This window comes from Astatotilapia calliptera, chromosome 20 (genome assembly GCF_900246225.1).
Source record: "Astatotilapia calliptera chromosome 20, fAstCal1.2, whole genome shotgun sequence".
NCBI lineage: Eukaryota > Metazoa > Chordata > Actinopteri > Cichliformes > Cichlidae > Astatotilapia > Astatotilapia calliptera.
Genome location: NC_039321.1, coordinates 4,540,026 through 4,563,937, shown reverse-complemented (window position 1 = coordinate 4,563,937; position 23,912 = coordinate 4,540,026). Strand labels below are relative to the sequence as shown.

At 41.1% G+C, this 23,912-nt stretch overlaps 1 protein-coding gene across 1 annotated transcript in view; it reads right to left on the bottom strand.

Annotated features, from left to right (window-relative positions):
- xkr7b (XK, Kell blood group complex subunit-related family, member 7b) overlaps positions 1-23,912 on the bottom strand; it is a 113,271-nt gene that overhangs the window by 11,404 nt on the left and 77,955 nt on the right. Inside the window, exon 2 of the mRNA XM_026153139.1 lies at positions 261-460. Within this exon, the coding sequence (XP_026008924.1) occupies positions 261-460 (200 nt within the window). The remainder of the gene's footprint in view (positions 1-260; positions 461-23,912) is intronic.

Genomic DNA, 23,912 nt, shown 5'->3' with positions numbered 1-23,912 from the left:
TTATTTCTTACCTCAAATCAAGTAAGTTTATAGACTGATTTCCTGCTTTAACTTTGACCCTCTGCTTCTTCGTCTATTACACGTCTTGGTCTTTGCAGCAATAGTGCTGTTTGCCCAATCTCAGCAGAAAACTTTGCCTTGTCTTATGATAGCCACTGGTAATGATGGCTAAAAAAGCACAATAAAGCTGTATATCATTCACTCTAAGAACAAGAATTTTAAAAATCTTTGAAAAAGGAGAAGACAGCTGAATGCGTCACCTTGCAGAGGCAGAACACCGCTTTCATGGACCATGATGCTCAGCTGCAGAACGAGCTGTGGAGCCGACTTCAGGAAGGCCTCCAGGAGGCGGAGCATGGTGATGTCAGCGCTCTCAAACATCAGCCTCCAGTGGAACTGGCGGCGGGGCCCGTTGCTGTTCCAGCGGCTCTTGGCACCCAGGTAGAGGGCGTGGATGTATCTGAGGGTGAGAGAAAGAGGTTTAAGGGCGGTGATTTATCCCATTAAACATCAGCCTTTGTTTTTAGTTACAACGTGAAAGTCAACCCAAAAATAAACCAATAATAACTTTAAAAACTGTAGTGGCAAAGTAAAAGTTTGGGCTTTATGGATGAACATACATGACATTTTCACCAAGCAAGACTGGAAAATGTTTGGGAAAAACTGGGAAAAAATGACTGATGAAAACTGGATAAACTGATGAAAGTGAAACTATTCTTAAGCTTCGAAAAAAGTGGCCTCTTTACTGAAAAGGGCTGTGCTTGGCATCCTTTCTAAAATCACACGAGGGGTTTTCTAGCACCAGATACAGACTGGGATCTCCATGTATGATCTTTCCTTATTATTCCTGCGTCTCTGAGATATGTTATCAGAGCAAGTCAGATTTCTACTGACTAGAATTAGAAGTCACACACTGTTCTTCTGCTCTGCTGTGCACTGGCTTCATCCAGCAGTGACCTCGAGCTTGAACTGGGGCATTTGCAGCTGACTGAAAAGTCATCGGGGATGAGAGTGTAAGCTTCCTAGTCTGGGTTTGTGGCTCTCAGCCAGAAAAAGGTGGACTGCTTGTTCGCAGCTGGGGATGAGCTGGCGCCTCAGATGAAGGCGTTCAAAAATCTGGTAGTCTTGTTCACAAGTGTGGAGCAAGAGATTGAGAGACGGTTTGGGGAATTTGTCTGCAGTGAATCTAAAGCATCCTTCTGACCCCCACCGACAGCCATGGGTGGTGACCGAAAAGAAAATGAGTGTAGATACAAACAGCGGCTATAAAATTGTCTGAGCTCACTCTCAGAGACAGAGTCAGCAGGTCTGGCCTGCAGGAGGAGCTCAAAGTAGAGCCATTGCTCCTCTGCTCTCAAAAGGAACTGAGCTGGTTCCAGCATATGATTAGGATGCCTTCTGGGGGCGTCTAGGTGAGGTGTTTCAGGCATGGGAGGAGACCCCGGGGCAAACCCAGGAGAAGTTATGTCTCTTGGCTAAGTTGAATGCCACACAGACACTGCAGCAGAGTGACCCAGAAGTAGATTAGTAGTAGAAAATAGAAGAATTTTCTGATAAATGACATCAGGTGAACAAACTCAAGAGCTTCTGTCAGGGGTCAACAAGTGAAATACGTAAGAGTATTAGAGGCAGACGTGACCTCGTTGGGATTCTGCTAACACACAAACACACAGGCCCTGGTTATATTTGGCTCTGTTCCCATCAGAGTATAAAAAAGAATAGATTTCAAAAGCTCAACAGCAAAAAACTTCCAGTTAATCCTAGAAGCTATAACAGAAATCAATACCATGATGGGCTTGAACTTGGCCCCTGATTTCACTGTGTTTTATCTATGTGATTTGCCCCAAGGAGTGAGGAAATCTGACAAATATCTTTTATAATACTATTGGCTGGTGCAAAGAAAGCCATAACTCGCAAATGGCTAAACGTGGATCCACCGTCATTTTTGGACTGGACAGGCGTTATCAAGGAAATTTACACAATGGATGGACTGACTTTTTCATTAAGACTTGCTGCTGATAAATTTGAGAAGTACTGGAAAAAATGGGACCTTTACCTGAATGGAAAACTATTATAAATTCTGGTACCAAATTTATCATTGCTGTAATTCACCTATTTGATTTGATTGTACCTTAAATGGATGTATCTTTTTTTTAATGCGTCTCTGCTAGCCTAGATACTCTGTATGTATTAAGGGTCTGAGTGTTTTGTAAAAAAACAAAACAAAACCAAACTACCAATAAAAATAAAGCGTTAAAAAGAAAAGTTCCAGTAAATCCTGTAAAATAAAGTAAAATAAAGACTTTCTCCTGTTGAGAATAAGAAATAAAAAGATTTCACAATAGATTTTATCACTTGATGTAAACATTTTATTTCCCACTTATTTTGGCGTCTCTAGCAAATGTGAATAATCTGATTTCCAGCTCTGTGCATGAACATAGTGAGAAGCAGACTGTAGCGTACAGCAGGGATAAAGGCTGAATTACATTAAACCTCAACATGCCGCTCTCCCGAGAGGACAAAAACACCTCAGAGGAAAACATCTTCATCCTCAGCTGTCACCGCTCTGCTCTGACGTCCTGCTGTTGTTTGTTTGCCATCAGTGACAGTTTTGGTTACAATGGTTCAAATGGTCTATACAGGTGAGCAGTATTATTTTTATTTAGTGACAAGTGACGATATGAAATCTGATATTTTTTTTACCCGTGGTGCAAAATAACGTCTGTGTTAAAGTGATGATGTATTAGCAAAGAACAAAACAGGCTAACTTTATGGAAAACAGACAGGAGGCACTACAATGATTTTAAACTGTAGTTTCAGTATTGTTATACCACCTGTAGTCATTTATATCCAGGTGTACAGCTCTGTGGTGTGGCAACTGCAAGATCTCCTCATTAAAACAGGAGAGAAACATGACTGACGGTGGACACAACACTAGTTAAATCACACACATACCATGAGCTGGTAGGTGGGTTGCAAAGTGGTTTGCAGGCGTACAGCAACTGTGGCCTGTTAAAGTAGCTGAAATAGCACAATCAAAGGCCTGATTTAGACTTCTGCAGTGAATGTTTGTAGAGTCTACAATGACCCCTTCGTAAAAGGCTGATGTCATTATTTAAATAAATAAGGCAAAAAGCAAAAATGACTTTCGCAAGAATCGCTTTAAACATCTGTTTTCACCTAAACACAAAAATGTGACATCTGAAACATTCATGTTGCTCACTGTGTTAGAAATCTGCACTCAGAGGAAACTTGGCCGCTGTCCTAATCATCCAACATATTCATAATCATCAGAGCTGAAAACAAAATAATCTGTATATTTGTATGAAATATATTTTCCTTAAGCTACAGTTTGTGGTTTTCACCTAATTTTTCTGGTGTGAGATGAGTCATCATCGGCTACAGATACAAGTGAATTTTCTTTAAATGGTTTTTGGGTGTACATACATTTCATCTCTGTCTCTGTATATAGGAGGCAGGCCTGATGCATCATGGGAGAAGAGGATGGCAGACAGTGGTAGTAGTACAACAAGCAGACGGGACGTGGAGGAGAACCGAAGCTCGCTTGGAGGAAAAGTGAGACGACACTCACTTCCTGTGCTTCTGCATCCCCAAGCAGATTTTAAATGGAAGGGTAAAAATAACCTGGGAGTGTATGCACATGCAAACACACGCACACGCACACGTCAGCATATGTGGTGATGTTCAAGCCTGCCTAGCACAGACAAGCACAGATGCACATGTGTACGTGGTCGACACACCTCAACACACAAGCCCCCTTAGAAACACACACACACACGCACACACACACAGGGTGACAGACATGCAGGAAGGCCAACAAGGCAGCCTGGAAATCTGTAGCTCTGCAAATAATTTGCTGGCCAAGCACTGCCGGCATTTCTTTATTCACTCTCTATGTCTCTCTGTCTCTCCCTCTCGCTCTCCTTCACCTCTAAATCTCTGTTTGTCTTTCACACCTTTTTTTCTTTTAGATTTAATTCTTAAATTTATTCAGTTTCTTGCTTTTCTTAAAGTCACACTTGGTGGAACAGTCAGTTCATAATGCTTTATTAATTCACTTTTTTTTTTTTTTTTACGTCTCTATTCATGTCTATATGACAGAAACCATGCAAATGTCATCATACCTGTGAAGTGACAATAAATAATATTCTATTTTCTGTCGTGTTTTCTTTCTTTCCTTTAAAAGCTGTTTTTCCACGTTCCCTCTTTCCTGCTTCGTCCTCGTCTCTTTCATCCTCTACCCTTTTCCAGATTTTCTTTCCTGTCTCTCTTTCTGCCTTCTGTCCTCTGCTTGTTATCTCTCATTTTGTTTCTCTCTCAATCCAATTTCATGCAGCTATTGTCTTTCTCTCCCATTTCTTTCCCTACCTCTCTTGCTCACTCTCGCTCTCTCTCTCCATCCAATTTATTTTTCTCTTCCCTCAGGTGTTCTCTCGGCCTCAAGCTTCCAATCTATCAAATCTATATGAATCCTCTCCTCCTCCTCCCCTTCATCTCTGTTACTGCTCTCCTCTCCTCCCTAGTAGCCTCTCCTCTTCCTCAGTTGGAGACCCTGAGCTTGTGTGTGTGTGTGGTGTAAGAGAAATGCTGCTAAGTGTAATGCTGAACCAAGAATGAACCCTTAGAGGGAAGCTTACACACAGAGAAATTAAACTGTTATACTCACTTCATTTAAATCATTTTTAAATTAATATTACAGGTCAAGGAGTGAAGCGCAGAGATCAGCAGCCCACAAGGAGACAGAGGATAAGATTTGCAATTTAACGGTGCACTTTTAACATTAGTTCAGCCCCGTCTGGATGTGGTGGAAATTACTGAGATTATGATGTAGTATTTGGAAAAGTAGGGATTCAAAGTTTGTCCTCCTGGAGTCTTTTTTTTAAGCGGTAAAAACAATAAAAAGATTAAAAAATAAGCAGAATTTTAAAAGTGAATTGATTATTTGGTGAACTAGCTGTGTACGAACCACACACCGCTGAAGACTTTTTCTGAATTTCGGTTTTAAGAGAGCGCTTGAGGGGTAGAGAGAGTTTGTTGAGGTTTGTATGAGTGGAGCTGGTTGATAACGTTATAAAACCTTTAACTAATGCCGAGAAGTTGACGGGTGAAACTGCAAGAACCACAAGAAAATGGGCTTCTTGAAGTGTATGCTTGTGGCAAACAATCCAGGATTGGGTTATGTTTTCACTCTTCATTCTTTTTTATATTACACTACAAACTCCTCACAGCTGCCAGCAGTGACACGAGAGGCAGTAATGCAGTATCAGATTTAGCAGTGGAAGCAGAGTAGAAGCATAGACTGTAAAAGATGGATTCGGCTGCTGAGCATGTCCTCCTTTGTGCCTTTAATTGGGAGCACTGTTTACAAAATGAACCTTGTGTTGTCTTTAATATAACCCCAAACAGATACCGAGACCAAGAAAGTGTCCACTGAGGTCACAGAGCAAGTTTCTCATTGGTTGTTTGGCTGTTACAGTAGCCAGTGCCTGCTGGCCATTACAAGGAATGCAGGTGTAAGGCATTTCAACACCAGCTTCACTTTTTGGACCGGGAAGATGCATCCATCTTTTATGTACAGTCTACCACCACAAGTTCCTGTGCTGCTAATACGGTGAGAGCTGCACATTTCAGAAATGTAATGTTTTCGTGTTACATAAGTTCTTCAATAGCTGCATGATGTGCAGATAGGTGCTTTTTCATGAGCACCTGCACAACAAATGCTTGACTTCAGTTCACACAGAGCAGTCTGTAACTTTTAACAGGTCACTTTTAGTTTGTTACACAAAAGAAGAGGAGAGTCATCATAAAATGCAAATATGGAGACGTGTAAATGCAACTTTTAATCTTATATAGGTAACTGGCAAGTTCAGTGCTGTGATCTCAGGGGATGTTGAGCAGTAATATAAAGCAAATGAATTATTTCTATGTTTCTTAGCAACAATTAGCAGCTGTCTGTGTTTATGTGGTGCTTCCATAGACTTTACAGTTGAAGCTTGCTATCCATAACCACGTTCATCCAAATGAGGTCACGTTTTTAGTGCATGTTGTTCAATTCAAAGCTAAATCAAGGGATGATGTCATGCCCAGCTTTAATATACAATACATGATTGTAGCTTCAAAATCCATAAAGAAATAGCTGGGTTAAAACCTTAAAACGCCACCCAACAGCTTTTGGATGACCTGCAAGCCGGCACTTATCATCTGAACACCCAAGGATGGAGCTCACTGGTGCTGCTGTGGTTAAATGGGAGCAAGCTCCTAAATCTGATGCAAAGTCTGAAACCAGAAAAAAGCGATGGCAGTTATAACCGCCTGTGGTTTTGATGGAGAATGTGATCCGACCTTATCCTGACACGTGGCTCGTGCATCACGCTGTCAGAGAGTCGTGAACATTTCTGTTTTTGTAATTATAAACATTATTCTAATAACTGTCACCTCGTCAGTTCTCATGCCACGAATTTCTCATCATTACGCCTCATTGACTTGAAATTGATCAGCAGATGCACATTCGGGACACATTGCGAAGCTAGAAACAGGAAACAGATATTAGAGTTAGTAGTAATTAATGATTTGTTTTCCTCAAAGAGCAAATTACACTAATAATAATGACACTATGAGGCTGTTATCTCCAATCACTCAATCACTTTCTAATGATTAATGTTATTCTAGTGTTTACAAGACTAATGACACCTTCGTATTGTTTCTGATGGCATAAGTCTACATGCCGGCTACAGTGACATAAGTGTTAGTCAAGCCATCACTCTAAATTATCCATAAAAGAGAAAAAGCAGTGCACAGGAACGACAGAATGAAAGGTTTACTAATAACTCGCTCCTGCAGTCGATCAAAGACTGGACTCAACTTCTGACCCTCCCCTTTGTCAGTCTACACGGCGATAAATTGGTACCAGGACCAGGCTTTTTAACGAGCGGCTGATCTATTAGCTCTCACACACACACACACACACACACACACACACACACACACACACACACACACACACACACACACACACACACACACACACCAGCAAATTTCTGTACATCCTGCAAATCTTTCAGCTGTTAAAAGGAGGCAGAGAGAGAGAGAGAGCTCTTTAACCTTCATCACTTGTCTGAAGTGATTCTCAACCTGCCCATTATCACGCCAGCAATCAGTGACATTTATTGCCTCTCAACACACACACACACACACAGCATGATCAAATGCCTCTTCTGATACACACGGTGCTGGTTCTCATGTCTGATTGGCTGGGTCACATTGGTTTGGAAGCTTGTGTCCAGCTGACGGGAGGTTCGAGGGTTTGGTTTGACCTCGTTCCCTCAGAATGTGTCTTCAAACTTGAAGATAGGTCTAAAGTTTTATGATGTTCGAGCTGCTAACCTGTAAAAAAAATAACATGTAAAAAATATTTGTATTCTTACACTTTTACGCTTTTTTGAGCTGTATAGTATCATCTTAAGTAAGCTAAGTAATTCTTTCATAGATAAACCTGCAGAGAGTTATGACGCTGCAGCTCTGCTTCACTCTCACGGGTTTTATAAGGTGCTTCATCTCATTGCTAAGCGGTCTGCTTTGTAACTTTACTGTTTTGGCTCACCCTCACTGCTTCCATCGTATCATCTTTGGCAGCAGCAGGTGAAAAGCTCTGATATACCAGTCAACCAGCTGCAGTGCAGACTTGATGGTCACTAACTGGAGACGCTCTAGGCAGCCCAGTATCACGTGTAACAATGCCCCAGGAAATCTGAAGGTTGGTGATTTTTATGCACTGTATGCGTCGGGCGAGTTGCTGTCGTTCCTGCACGCTTTTACTTTGTAATAATACAACTTGCATTTGATCGAGGAACATACTGACTTCCTGCAACGATGGCATCCTATTACAGGAGCATGCTCAAGTTCACTGAGCTCTTTAGAATCACCCTGTGTTTCACAAATGTAAAGGCAGGTTGTCATGGTTACATGCTTGAGTTTATGCACCTGTGCCATTGCGACCACATGAATTCAAAGATTAAGAGCATGGCTGAGAACTTCCATTTAGTGTAATTTCCTAAGCAAAATAGACAAGAAAGAAGGCTAAGAGGAGGAGAGAATAAATGTGAATTAAACATTTATTAGCTACTGCTAAAATCCAAGTTAAAAATGATGCTTATCAATAAATGCTGGATGTATAATATGTATAAACTGTACACAAAGAATGGATGTAGCTAGCATAACATGACCCACTGGGTTGTGAACTCCCTTAAAAAAACACAACAACAACACTGAGTTAAATATTATCTTGGTTGACTTTTTGCAGCAGGGTGGAGTGCAAAGCTATCTAGGTAGTTTGGTAAGAAAGGTGCATAAATAGAGAGTATAACTTCACACAGACATCTGTAATATTCAAATAAATATTATAATCTCCCTTCTTGGAAAAAAAGTAGAATAGACACTCTTTGCATGAATAATGACACAGCAATCAATATTATTGGTCAAGAAAATGCATTAAAAATATTCCAGATCAGCCTGTGTGTGGGGCTAGCATGTCCTACGTGTGTCTGTTTGGGTTTCCACCACATATACTTGCTTCCTTCCACAGTCCAAGAGCACTGAAGTCAGGTTAGCTGGTATTTCTGAATTGGCCTTGGATGTGCGGTAGAAGCAGCTTGTTTTAGAGAACAAAACAGGAAGTTCTTGTGCCAAGTTGTAAAGTTAATCTATGTCAGAGAGCTGGGCATTTTTAACACGGGCCTCTTTGGGCTTTGACTCGTTTGTAGAAATGTGGGCTGCAGCTGCTTTGTTGTTACAGTATAAGAATGTATTCTTAGGTAATCGCCACAAATATAAATATGTTTTCTTTGTGGTGCTTGATGGTAGGTAATGGAAAACAACATGCTACAGACTGTGAAATATATCAACACTACCTGTAAAGAGTTTGTTCGGGGGGGTTTAAAGAAGATTCTAGTCTCTGGATATGCTTTTTCAAACTTTGAGCTGAAGTCTTTGCTGTATTTCAGCTCAGTTTTGTTTAAGCAAGATGTCATTAGCTCAAAGCACAGAGCTGCACCAAACTGACACTAGTATGTTAAATTGTTGAGCATGCTTAGCACAAGGTAAGAGTAGATTTAAACAGAGGTGGGACCAAGTCATTGTTTTGCAAGTCTCAAGTAAGTCTCAAGTCTTTATCCTCAAGTCTCAAGTCAAGTCTCAAGTAATGTCAGGCAAGTCAGAGTCGAGTCTCAAGTCACTGGTGTAAAAGTCCAAGTAAAGTCACAAGTCTGAAACTTTGAATTTCAAGTCCTTTCGAGTCTTTAAAAAAAAAAAAACGAAAAAATAATGTTGCAGTTATGCTAAATGTAAATATTAGACCATGTAATTTTTAAATCTGTGTTTTTCTCAACACATGACAAAATAGTGAACTTAGAAAATATACACAAATTGTGAAATTGCACCTCTTTAAAATGCAGCTCAATTAAACCTAGCTCCAAGAATAATTTTCACCGACAGTTCTGAGATACGCTGCATGTTATTCTTGGATGCGGTTGTAGGACCAGCTTTAAAATCGCATGACAAAAATATCATACACATTAAAAAAAACTGCATCACCAACGTAGCCTGGACAACATTTGCTAGTTAGATGAATTCAGCTATCTCATTGTAGCATATTTATATGCATATTTATAATCATACGGTTCTTGGAGTGAGCGCATACACTCATGAAGTTTAGTAACTTCAGGTCACTGCAACAAGCCCAGGTACAGTTTACCGACGGATGGGTGCAGGACCTTGAAATGCACCGTGTAGAAAGTAAAGACCATCGTACGTATCATAAGTTTACCAGTCTCACAAATTGTCGTCATAAATACACAATCGTTAACCGTTTATTAATAGGACCTTTGAGCTCAACGGTAATTAATTAGTAGTGGAAATAATTTCTGGTACCCATCACAGAAATGTAGCAGTGACAACAATATTGTATGCTGTAATCGTACTGGGCAATTAGTGATACAAAAAACCTGTTTTATCCTGTGAATAAAAGTATATGTTTTTGTCAATGTACCATAATAACAGAAGCGAAACGCAATATTGTGTCAGGACAATTCACTATTTATGCACAATAAATAAAGGAGCATAGCGCGACAATTTCTGTTCAGCGCCAGACTTGCTTGTAACCTATATCACTAATTATGTTATGAAAATGACGTATTAACTACAACAGCAGACTGACCTTCGTGTAAATGCTTGGAGCAGACTAACCTGTGAGCTGGAGTGTTCTGGGACGTTATATTTGATCTTTGAATGGCTGCAATCCAGGCCATCCGTCTTTGTTACTTCGGAAACATGGCTCGAACAATTTCTCTTCAACGACGTAATCCGATAACAACCGATCTCTTTACCCGTCGGCTTCCCGTGGCTGTCATGCGACCGGCTATTGCAGTTAATAATACAACAGCTTCTTGCCATTTTTGTGTTTCTTTTTATCGCTGTATAACTGATTTTAATTGAAAGCCTGCGTGCGCTAGTACCGCTTGCCACGAGTTCCCAGAATCCTTTGCGGTTCTACCCGTGAATGACGTCACATTTTCAATCTCTATATAATATGCATGTTAAATTTTATATTTGGGGTAAAATATCAAGTCTTTTCAAGTAAACCGGTTCAAGTCCAATTCAAGTCCCAAGTCATTGGTGTAAAAGTCCAAGTCAAGTCACAAGTCTTAGAACATTTTTTCAAGTCAAGTCTGAAGTCATAAAATTAATGACTCGAGTCTGACTCGAGTCCAAGTCATGTGACTCGAGTCCACACCTCTGGATTTAAACAAACACTTCTTAAATTATGGCGTATTTTTAGTTAAAAACTCAAAATAATGGCCAGGAGGCGTAAACCAGGACGGTCAGATGAATTCTGTTCAAAATAACCTGCAAGTCGACGTTTATCTATCAGTTTTTGTGATCTTTTATATGTTTAAGTGCAGGCCCTCAGCACAGCTTTGGGACAGTAGTGGAGTATTAGCACATTACTGCAGGCTCAAAGCCACTGATCTAAAAAGGATACATGGATGGATCACATAATGTTTCGTGATGGTAGCAACAAAGCAGCCTGACACATATAAATTAGACAAATTTGCAGCATCTGAAGTAGTGAGACCGGGGTGCTTTTGCAGCCTCGCTTTGTCATTTGCAGTTTGTTTGTTTTCATAAACTGCTACACAAAGCAGTTTTGGAGTATTGAATTTTTAAAAAATGCAGCGGTGATACGGAGCCACACAGGCATACGTTACTGTGACAGCGTCGTGGCAGAGCACGAGCAGTTTCCCCCCCAGCAGAGATGAAAAGCCCCCTGCAGTGGGTGGATGGAGGTTAGAACAGTCAGCCTGCTGCTAGTCTGTGAATAATGCAGCTGTCAAAAAGCTCAAAATTAAACACATTGAATAGAGGCAGGACAGCCCTGGGCTCTGCTCCACTCTGCAGCACACACACGGTGACAGACATATATGTACACTGCATACACACGAACAACACACACCATAACACCATGCAGGCACATTTACACTACAAACATGCTGCATTCACGCACACTGAGATATCCAAACTAGTATATATGATAAAAACTAACTGATTTACTGGTTAAACTTTATTAACACTCAAGAAAGATCGATTTAATATTCAATGTTTCATCAAATGTGAAATCTATTTATATTTGTGGCTGTGACGCACATGAAAAGCACAACAAATTCACAAACGTCATAATCCTGTGGTCTTTAAAAATGAATACTGGTGCTAGCTAATTCATTAAAATCCAGTTCTTTAGAGAAGCAATGGATTCATTAATTCATACAAACAATGATGTGAGTTTTACTTGCTGTAATCATCCCTCCTGGTCACACTAAGCACTTTAGTTTGTGTATTTATGCTTCACTTCTCTTCCCATGCACACGTGTTGATAGAAGAGTGATTGTTGAGTCAGGTTAGGTCAGGAAATGCTGCAGATTTAGACCTTGAGTGGCCATTTAGGAGCTGCAGAATTCGGCTCTTTCACAGAGCTCTATATAGTCCTGTGAAAAACTAATTACACCCTATGATTCAGTAGCTTTTAGAACCACCTTTAGCAGCAATAACTTCAAGTAACTGTTTTCTGAAAGACTTTATCAGTCTCTTACAATGTGGAGGCCCACTCCTCTTTCCAGTGTTGCTTTAGCTAATTGATGCTTGCGGGTTTTTGTACAGCTCTCTTAAGATCATTGCAACGCCTTGGTTTCAGCTCATCTGTTGTAGATTTGCTGCTGTACCCAGGATCATTTTCCTGTTATATGACACAGCTTGGGCAATGCTTTAGCTGTCTCACATTTGATCCTTGAATATTAGATCGGTACACAGAGGAGTTCATGGTTGACTCGATGACTGCAAGGTGCCCCAGCCGTGTAAGCCCAAATAGTCACCCCTCCTTCACGGTGATGACAGTTAGCATGAGGTAAACATGAGGTGTGCTGATTCGTGTGGTTTGGATGCTGTACATTATGGCCAAGCATCTCCATCTTGGTCTTATCTGTCTGAAGGACATTGTTCCAAACATCTTGTGCTTTATGTGCTTGTGCTGTTATAAGAGAGTTTTTCCTTCCCACTGTCGCCAAGTGCATCTGATTGTTGGTGTTATCTCATTGTAGGCTCTTTACTTTACAATATAAAATGCCCTGAGGCGTCAGTTGTCGTGATTTGGCGCAATAAAAATAAAACTGAATGGAGTTTATTCAGATGCAACTTTGCAAAGTGAAGCCATGCTCCCGTGTTCTGTTTAGAGATAATTGGCTTTCTTTGGCAGCCTTTCCAACCAAACAATACTTGTTCAATGTTTCTATAATTGTACTGTCAAGGCCTTTAACATTTAACATGCTAACTGAGGCCTGTAGAGTCTAAGATGTAGCTATGGGGTTTTGGGTTTTTTTTTTTTTGCAATTTCTTTGAGCCTTGCACGGTCTGACCTTGGGGTAAATTTGTTGAGATGTCTTGAACACTTTCTCACTGTAGAATGATGGACTTTAATGGCCTGAAAACTCTTCATAGATGGAAACAGAGCAACAAGAAAGCTGATCGCTGATATGCTTCCTCCTTGATGTGTTTCCGCCTCTGAATGCTCCACAGCAGCAAACTGTCAAAACTTCTGCTTTTATACAGGTACTCACGCTGACTGGTGAGCAGCTAATCAAATGCATTTCATTAGCCAATGAACCCTTTTAATTCCAATCCAGTCTTTAAATGATGACGTATGAACTCTGCTTCTGGGTCCAAACTACTCTTCGTGTATTAAGGCTGTTGAGTTTTTAACGTGTTTGTTCTATTTAATCAGAACAAGCCCCTAAAAAAAGGCAGTGATCACTGTCGGCCTCTCTCGGTTTTTATTATCACTTTTCATTTTAAAGCTCAGTTTTTAAAACCTTACGGTGTAACTACAGCCCAGCCCATTCAGCAGAAAATAATTACTAACTTTGTATTGTGGATGGATTATCTCAGTTGTTGTCCTGACTGAAGTTTGGTCCGTTTAGTGGAAAAAAGTTTGCGTTCATCCTAAAGCTTCTGTTTGCTAATGTGTTTATATTATGCTAACCATAGCTGTGTAGCTAGCCACCACTTAGCACATCATTATATCCCAGCTAGCCCAATTTCAGTAACCCTACAAATATCACTGCTGTTTAGTTTTCTGTCTTCATTTATGTGGGAAGTGATAGCAGAGCTGTGGGTTTTAATTTTTTCAGAATTCTGTCAGTCAGAGCATGATATATCATGTTTAGGTGAAAACTAGCGAGCTAACTTCCTGCTAACTTCTAATTCTGTTAAATTTCATAAATTCTGTTTTCATGGATGCCTGGATTTTAAACTTAATTGATACACGTGGTAAAGCAGCAACGCTGATGATTTTAAGAAAGATGAGAGAATTTAGACAGTTTTTAACTCTCAGTGATGCCGCAGTGTTCGTTTGACTTTGGGACCAGAAGCGGAGTTTACACCCGGAAACAGCTAATTACGTCACACTTAAAGACCGAATGGAACCAAGAAGAATAAAGGTGTATTTCATTTTATTTTTCTTGTCGTCTCCACTGTTATTCTGTCACAACATATTAAACCTCAACCTTCGTATGATTAATAGAAGCTTTAAGTACAGATTTAAATAAAATGTCATCCATTTGGATTATTTCATACACTGCATCTTATTTTGAAGGTCTCAAGTCTGAATGAACAATTAACTCATCTTAAAGGTTTATGTTAGTTGGCTGTTACTTATTATTTGACTAAGCTGCTAAAGTTGACACTTGAGTTTAAGTGTAGCTTTTGCATGTGGATGCTGTAGATGTGACACCACGGCACGTGTTACAAGTAAAAAAGATCATGTTTTTTTGTTTTTTTTGGAAGATGTATTCTGTTTTTCTAGTGTTTGCAGTTTGTTATTTCTGAATTTGAGTTTTTGTGTAACTAGTTTTTGTTTTTATTTCACTGTCGTTCTAGTAATTCATTAGTTCTTTTTGCATTGTTTTAATTTTGGTCATTGTTTAGTTTCTTTGGAGCTTAAAGTACCAGTTTAGATTGTTTTCCTGTTCTTCTATTAGTTTAGAATTTCAGGTTTGTATTAAACCACAGTTACTATTTTGACTTTCTTCTTTCGTGTGTGTTTACTGCAGTTCCTTCAGTGCTTCCTCGTTTTGGGTTCTGTGTCACTTTTATTTCCTGTCTTTCAGCTCTGCCTCAGTCTTCGCCTGTCCTCTGTTCAGCAGTCAGCTCTATGTCTTTAGCCATCTTTTTGTTATTTCAGGCTTCCTTCTCCTTCCTCCCTCTAGACAGCTAGTACTGGGTTTCAGAAACCAAACAAATCCATCAGAGTGATAAGAGAAGACATTAGGACCAGATTAATTAACATGTTGACGCAGTCAAAGAAAAAAAATGGGGGTGACTTTGACCTAAAAAGGCCTAGAGGTCCACGGAGGAGAACAGTGGTTGATGATTGCGGGATCTTTTCAGTGGTGAAGAAGAAAAGCTTCCGGCCAAGTGAAGATCACTCTCCAGGCAGCTGATACATCATTATACGCTCACTGGACACTTTGGTAGCTACACCTGTTCAATTGCTCATTCGCTCAAATCAGCAACTTACACGGCAGCAACTGCATTTAGTCATGCAGACACGGTCATGATGATCAAACCGAGCATCAGAATGAAGAAAAGTCCACTTTGATTGTGGAATGATTGTTGGTGGTATACAAGCTGCTTTGTTTCATAATTTCATAATGTTGCCACATGTGGTTTCCAGTGCCATTGGTTCACTAGTGTTTACTGATGAAGGCAGAAACAGGATGAACTCTAAAGTAGAGGCTCAAATGTAATCAAATGCTTCCCAGTGCAGATTAAAAACAGCAAACTAGTTAACATAAGCATTTCTTAATTATTATTACGTGATTTTTTCCCTGATTTAGTTCCATAAAAACAGAACCGTTTATAAAAACAGTTAATATTATAATTCTGTTCAAACCTCCAAATTAAAGCCGAGCGTCTGCAGCTTCAGGTCACATCCATAATATAACCAAACCTTCAGAAAGTTTAGCAGCTTAAATTAAAAGCAGTGTGTCAGTGACCATGCAGAGACTACATTTGCGTGGTCCACACTGTAGGTGACAAATAAATGCAACTCCACACATCCCCTGACAAATGCTGGTGGGTCCCAGCAAAATTTTGCATGTGTCAAGAGCTGCAGAGTTCACACTGAACTGGTGCCGAGGGAGACTCCAAAGCATGGATCTGTTACCCAGTTCATGTCACTCTCTGGTTTTAGTGTGGCCATACAGGAGATATGAGGCTGAGCCATAAACAGTGAGTGAGTGATTGTATAGAGGCCCACACAGAGCAGAAATAATGTCTCCTCTCTGTCTGTGTAGAGCTCAGCTGTCAACACCGACCTACTTAGACTGCCACACTGAGACTGAGAAACCCAGCCCAGAGAGGAGAGCATGTGAGATTATGGGCGAGTATAAGGAGGGAAGAGAAAGGAAAAAGGAGGAAAAGGAGCAGAAGATGAAGAAAAATGAGACAAAATGAGGGAGAAGAATGCCGTGTGAGATTATGTGAGTGACAGAAAAATGCAAAAGCATGCAAAGATCATGGGAAGAAGGATAAAGTGAAAGAGACATGCAGAGAATGACACAGCTCGACAGGACATGGTGTGTGTGTGTGTGTGTGTGTGTGTGTGTGTGTGTGTGTGTGTGTGTGTGTGTGTGTGTGTGTGTGTGTGTGTGTGTGTGAGAGAATGCATGCTCTGCACATGTGTGTATTTACATGCGTGCGCATAACGGAGGTGAGCGAGCATTGATCGCCGCTGCCAAATCTGCCAAGCTGCTGATCAGATACGATCATGCCGAGCACTGAAGTGTTTAATTGGGAATTGTGTGTGTGAAGCGGATGATGTTATCATTTAACTCAAGGGCTCGAGCTTGATCTTTTATCTCTCCGCTGCTCTGCCTTCCTCGCTCTCGCTCTCTCACTCGTGCATCCGTCACTCAGGAGTTGCAAAATTCAAAGATGTCATTCTGCTGTGAAATGACTTCAAGGGGAAAACGGGGAGGAGGAGAGGAAAGGCAGATATACAGGTCATAGGGGAAAGTAATAGGAAAAGGTTAATGAGGAGGAAAGAAAGGTGGGAAAGGAAAAGACAAAGGAAATAAAACCCACACTGGAGGAGGAGGTGATAGAAGGAAAGGAAGGGGAAGAGCAGAGGAATGAGAAACATAAAATCCTAAGAAAAACAGGAATAATTTGATATTTTAGGCAAAAAAAGAAAAGAATGAACAATCAAGAAGATAAGGGGAGACTGGAAAATAAAAGCAAACCAAACAAAAAAGGAAATGGAGGAGAAAAAGAAAAGCCACAGGGTGGAACCAACCAAGGCTAAAAAAAAAAGGGTAATGCAAGAAAACAAAAGTAAAAGGATACCTGGAAAAACTGCAGAAATAACACGATAAACGAAAAAGCCTTGAGAGAGGGAACAAGCGAGAAAAGGGGCACCAAGAAAAGGTGAGGAGGTGATAAAGAAAGGTGAGAAGAGGTGAAGAGGAGCAGCAGGGAGAGGAGGGGAGGACAGGTGTGGAGATTTATGACGTGAAGAAAAGGTAATGAAGGGAGAGAAGAAAAGGTAATGAAGGGAGAGAAGAAAAGAGGGATGGAGGAGGAGATGATCGGTGAGCTGCTGCCGCTGCTGATCAATCACTGTTTATGGAACAATCAGATAGAAAGAGAGAGATAGGGAGTGGAGGATGGATGGGTGGATGAAGGAGAAGGAAAGATATTTATTTTCCAGAGGGAGAAATAAATAATAATGGAACAGCGAAAGAGAGATGGATGCTGAGAGTCAAATCCTTAATTCTTTCTGTTTTCCTTCTTTGTTGTTTTCTTTTCCCTCCACTGAATCCTTAATTCCTCCCTGCTCTCCTCTTCTTTCCATCTGTTCGTCGAACCTCTGAATGTGATTCAAACAGGTCTGGTGTGGTGCTAATTGACAGCCACCCCCCTGATAGATAAAATAAGCGAGCCAATGGAGTCTTTGTAGGCGGGATTAAAAAGCCAAAGACGTCATCTTCCTACTTCAAGGAGACAAAAATGGCAACAAGTGTGGAAGTGGATGACTCAGCTATACAGCTATTACGGAAATATCACAGTCTGATATCAGACAGAATTGTCAGCTTGTTACACTCCATTTCCATCTTCAGTCTGACATTGCTTCTACTCTAATAGAGTGGATCTGTGTCAAATTAAAAGCTGCTGCAGCGAATTAGATTGTTCCCATTGGAAGCACATAACAACGTCAGGATGTCAAAATCAAAGATTTACTCTCTTTGAAGGCGAGCCTGATTTTCAATAGTCCTTGACGTGTAAAACAGGGGAAAGGCGATGAAGATCAGCAACTTCTCATGTTGCAGTGTAAGTCTCAGCCAAAGACTGTATATAGAAGATGGACATTTAAGCTTTCGGTCTTAAAGTTCAAGCCAATGCAGAAGTACCTTAAACCTGCATTCACTGTCAGGTTCTGGTTATACTGAAAGTTTTGTTCTGTGACCTCAGTAAACACTCCTGTAGATTAAACTCTAGTTTCAGGTCATAGTAAATAGAAGAGCACATCTTTTTTTGTAATTATGGTCATAATTTGAGCCAAAGGGATTATTTGCTAAGGACTGTCAATCACAAGTCATTAGCCAGTGAGGATGAGGTGTCTTTGACTGGATCCATCCAACTATCTTCATGTCTGCTTTTAAAATGCACAGCTTGAGGCTTCAAAAACAGGGTTTTACTAACTAACAGGTGACATCACAGTGGCCACGTCTACATTTGACACTGTTTGTAATCTTAATGCCCAGCTCAGAAGCTAGCCCACATTGTCCAACAAAACGGGTGAAAGGATGTTGTATTGTTTTAACTGCTTCATGCTGCTGCCTCCACGCATACACAAACAAACAGATTATCTTTTGAATATTACATGAAAAAATACAGTTTAACTATTTAATGTCTTAAAATGTAATTTTATTACTGGCACATGAAACGATGTGATGTTGTTATTTAGCTTGCTTGCAGTAATGCACGTAGAAACTGTTTGCTAACCACAGTTAGTAAACAAAAATCTTAGACTCTCGACTGATGAACCACTTGTCATGAAGCAAGTCTACTACAGCAATGCATTATTATAGGGTGCACAATATATAGCATCTTTTATGCAACTGCTGTTGAGATTTGGTGATATAATAATAAAATTGAATAAAATTATTTGAGAATGATCTTGAAATAACAGTTGTATAACAAATATTGGGGTATTTTTCTCTAAAAACGCATCCTTTATATAATCTGTATAGTGTGTGTAAGCGTGCAGTGATTTCACGGCATAAAGGTGATGTTATCAGTGAGGTGTAAACTGTTTTAGAGCCTCAACTTTACTGCAGTATTTTAAGTGCAGTGAGGTGTAGTCATGATTGCTGCGAACAGGCGGAGGAGAGGATTTGTATCCATCTGACAACGGTGAAATTTCAAGTTGACAGCAATGCACATCCATGTCAACATACTGGATGTGATGGTGTTACAAGGGTGTAGCAGAGTGACAAGACAAGCAAACACTGGCTATTTAAAATATCCCTACTGATGTGAAGAGCTTGACCCCCCATGGTCAGCTCAGCGTGGAGCCAAACAAACCAAGCATGTGTTCAACCAACAAAATCAGAATTTTAAAAATGATTTTAATATTCTGTCAAAGTTTCCGTCCTATACTCTGATCTAATGGACCATGTCATCAAGGAACATAAGTGTTCCTGCGTGAAAGAACCGAGTCTCCTGAATGTTCGTCCTGCATGAGAAACCTGGTCTTACAACATTTCCCACGCCATTCTCTTCATATCATTTTGACAAAATGCCATTTTTCAGGCAACACACAGTTCCGGCAAACAGTAAAAAGTGAATAAAAACTGCCATTATAATTTTTTACTTGTAGCAAAAAGAATTCATAGTACTGATAATACTGCAGCAATGGTTTTTTTAATGCTTAAAATGCTCTGTTTTAGTCCTTGAAGTGCTTTGTGGATCAAAATGTGAACGTAGTATTCAGACATCATCAAATAGCAAAAGAATGCAAAATCTAAATGCACATAAAATATGACGCTAGAACAAAAACCAGGGAGAGAAGATTGTGAGCTTTATGTGATTAAATGTCATGGAAATCCTTTACAAAAGTGCTGCGACACAAACCCGCTAAACTTGACGCTAAAGGAAACCTCAAAGCATCGCCATGGAAATGAGAAAACACTTTGTTGGAACTATTGTTGTCTGTGAAAAAAATGGTTCTCCAATTCATGAAGTAGCTCTTTAGATGTTTGACAACCTTGACCCGCTGGTGGCATTGGAGAGAAAACCCAAAGTCAGATGTAAAAGTCGGTAAAATGAATCTAATAGCTGCTGAGCTTTTTAACCAGGGCCAAAAAAGTTGTCAGAGAAACGTTTCCTCCAGCTTCTAGTTTGAGCATCGCCACATGTTTAAACAGTTATTGGCAATCATGAATAAATAAATAAGGATAAACATGAGAAACTAAATGAATCCAACTATCAAAAATCGTTTTTCTTTGTTTTCATGCCTCTCTGTTATTTCTTTCGCTCGTTATTTATTTCTGTATGTTCTTCGTGTTTTTCTTTACTTTTCTAATTCTGATACATGGTGGTAGTGGAGCAAGGCACTACCCCTTTCCCCTCCCCTCCTCCTGCTCTTTGCAGCGTCTCCACAGATTTTGAAGGTCGTTATTCTCAGAACGTTTAATCACAGCAGAAAGTGGCGATTCTGCCCAGCCTCCTGCTACCGAGGGTCAGCCCCCTCGATCTCCTCCCCAAAAAATTCAACAATCATTCCCAGTTTTCCACAGTTTAAATTAATCCCACTCCTGTTAATCCCATCCAGCCTTCTCCTGAAACCCGCTGAGCTTTTAAGGTATTCCTCCTTAGGGTCCAGCTTCATACAAGGGGGAAATATGTCCGTAATCCAAAGACGGCTAAGTGGGGGAAAAGAGGGGAAAACAAAGGATGGTCCTACCGGCTCGCCACTTCAATATGAAGAAGATCAAATTCAAAGGGGGAAAAAAACCTGACCTGTAGGTCAGAAAAATGTCCATTAGCACATCAAGTTCAATTCAGTTTACCGGTAAACAAATATATTCTTCTGCAAGTCTAGGTAACAATGCAAATCATAAATCATCATCAATCAATGTACAACAGTTAAATCATTAATCATCTTGGCTACGTAGCTTAATCTATACATTCTAGTAGCGTTCGCTACAAACAATACAAAAACAACAATAAAGAAAAACAACTGTCTAACAGACAGCATAGCCGAATTCAAAGCAACACATAACAATAATCATTCAATCGCACTTTGTTTCAAAGTAAGCCCATAAAAATGCTTAAGTAAACAAAAGTGTTCAAAAACAGCGGTTTTTGAACCGAAGTTCTGCTCGCGGTGGGAACGCCGCCGCACAAAGTCATTTTTTAATCGCGAAAACGATCGGCTGGTTACTGACAAAGGTTGTAAGATATTAAGGACACTTACTGCTGAGTTTAAAGTTTAAAGATGAATTGAGGAGAGAAAACGCTTTGTTTTCCAATACCGCTCTAAATGCCATAAGCTCACAGCCACAGCAGGAGTCGAACCCGGAAGTATCCCTCCACAGCCGGTTTTCAGAGTTGCCGCGACGTGAAAGGAGCCAATCAGAAGAGGGACCTCAAATCAGCTGACGTGGGTCATGTGACAGGCAGTCGTTGATATGGGTTACAGGTTCCCCCCTCGATCTCATGTACGTCCCTGTACATGGTGGTTGGGTCCGGATGACAGGTTGTTCAGTGGCAGTAAGCAGATGGTCCTCTTCATCCTCCAGTGCATGAGTAAAGGCAGTGGTTAAGCCATGGACGAGTGCCTGAATACTCTTCAAGATGGGCTGACCAAGCGTAGAGTATTGTAACCGGTCCGGAGGTTTCCTGGTCCGAGTTGATGTTCTCAGAGGTTCTAGTTCAGAGCTGGAGGTGTCAGAGTTAGATGGTAGATCAGCAGCAGAGGACATACTGGACTCAGTCGGCAATTCAACATTGGTAGGTTCAGCAGAGGACAGACTGTCCTCTGATTCCACAGTATCAGGAGCTTCCTCCTTGACAGGGGTTTCCGAGTCAGGGGTTTCGCTCTCTGCTGGCTCAAGAGGAGGCAAAGGGAGCGTAGCAGGTTCACAGACTGGTGTATCAGATGGTAAAGGTTCAGTGGCTGGAACGGCGGATGACGGTTCTGGTAGATTATGGACAGTGGTGAATTGCAGAGGCTCTGAGACAGGATCATACCATTGATGCGGTATCATTTCATCCTCATCGTCTGACTGAGGTTGTGCACAGTCCTCATCAGAAAGGTTGAATGACTGCTTCCTGGTTGGTTTTACAGTTGTTCGGTTACAGTTGACCAAACATGAGCTCATAGGGTGAGTAGCCAGTAACATCACTCCGGGTGCAGTTGTATGCGTGGACCAAGGGCTTAACAAAATCTTTCCAGTGAGTTCTCTCTTCTGTGGTGAGTGTTCCGAGCATATTCAGGAGCATATCCTGTCGGGTTCCAGTGATAAAAAGTCCATGCAAACCAGTTCCAGAGGTCGATAACTTCGAATGTTCACCAGGGGTGCCGCTCTTTCAGGTAAGGCTTTTCGTTTGGTGCATCTCTCACATGTCTTCACTTTATTCCACACATCATTGGCCATTTTTGGCCAGTAGAATCTTCGACGTACGAGGTCAAGAGTACGTTCGATGCCCAAATGACCCATCTTGTCATGCAGTTCTGACAGTACTTCAGCCCGAAATTTCTGAGGTAACACTAACTGGTGATAGAGCTGGTCCCCAACTTGCCTCCTCCTCACGAGAATGGCGTTTTGGAGCTCCAGGCGATGTTGGTCTCGGAGTAGAAGGGGCAGTTCTGGGAGTTCATCCCGCAAGACGGGAGGTGGGCTTTCCCCAGTCTCTAGCAGCAATATGACATGCCTCAGGGTCTGGTCTTCCCTCTGTCTCTCAGCGATTTCAGCATTCGTCAGCTGAGGAACAACAGGAGGTGCAAACTGAGTGTCGTTGACGAAGCTGTCAGGCAAACTGTCGGCATGGGCAGTTAGTGACTGGATGAGTGCGGTGGTGGACATCTTTTCAGCCATACTATAAACGAGCTGCCGGTCACAAAGGGCCTTGACTGTGTGTTGATCAATGGAAATTGAGGAAGACTGATCCAGATGATGTTGGGCAAATCGGAGAATTCTCTCCCTCTCCTTTTGGGACATCTGGTCATTGGAGAGTTCTCCATGTGGCCTGCGAGAGAGAGCATCAGCATCTGGATTTTGCCTACCAGATCTGTACATGATTTTGAATGAAAATGTGGAAAGAGCAGAGAGCCAACGGTAACTGGTGGCATCTAATTTAGCAGAGGTAAGTAGATAGGTGAGTGGGTTGCTGTCAGTAATGACAGTGAAGTTGGTGCCGTAGAGGTAGTCATGAAACTTCTCCGTCACAGCCCACTTGAGAGCCAGAAATTCCAGTTTGTGAGCTGGATATTTTGACTCACTCCTCGACAGACCACGACTCGCATAAGCAATCACCTGGTTTCGTCCTTGTTGCTCCTGGTACAGAATAGCTCCTAGCCCGGTAGAACTAGCATCTGTATGGAGAAGGTAAGGCTTCTGGGGATCGGCGAAAGCAAGTACTGGTGCCGTCGTGAGTTTTCTGATAATTGTGTCAAAGGCTTGTTGACATGCAGGAGTCCAGCGACTGGCAAGTGGTTCCTTAGGATCCAAATATTGCTCTCGCTTGAAGGTGGCTCTGAGTTTCCGCTGTGATGGAGGATATCCAGCAGTAAGGTCATGCAAAGGTTTAACGATGTTGGAGTAGCCTTGGATGAACCTACGGTAATATCCTGCGAAACCCAGGAAAGAGCGAAGTTCTTTAAGATTCTTTGGAACCGGCCAGGACTTAAGTGTCTCGATTTTATCTGGATCTGTCTGCACACCATCCTTTGACACAACATGCCACAGGTATTTAACGGATTTCTGGAAAAACATGCACTTTTCAACTGAGAGCTTGAGTCCAAATTCCTTCAAACGGTGAAGGACTTTCAGTAGTCTCCTCTCATGCTCTTCAAGCGTTGGTGCAAAAATAATCAAGTCGTCAATGAAGACCAAGACTTCTTTCAAGTTCATTTCTCCCATGCACTTTTCCATTAGTCGCTGGAAGGTACTGGGTGCGTTCGTGACTCCCTGGGGCATTCTGTTGAACTCATAGAATCCAAGTGGACATACAAATGCTGTTTTGCTCTTGTCTTCCTCCTCCATTTCAATCTGATAATAACC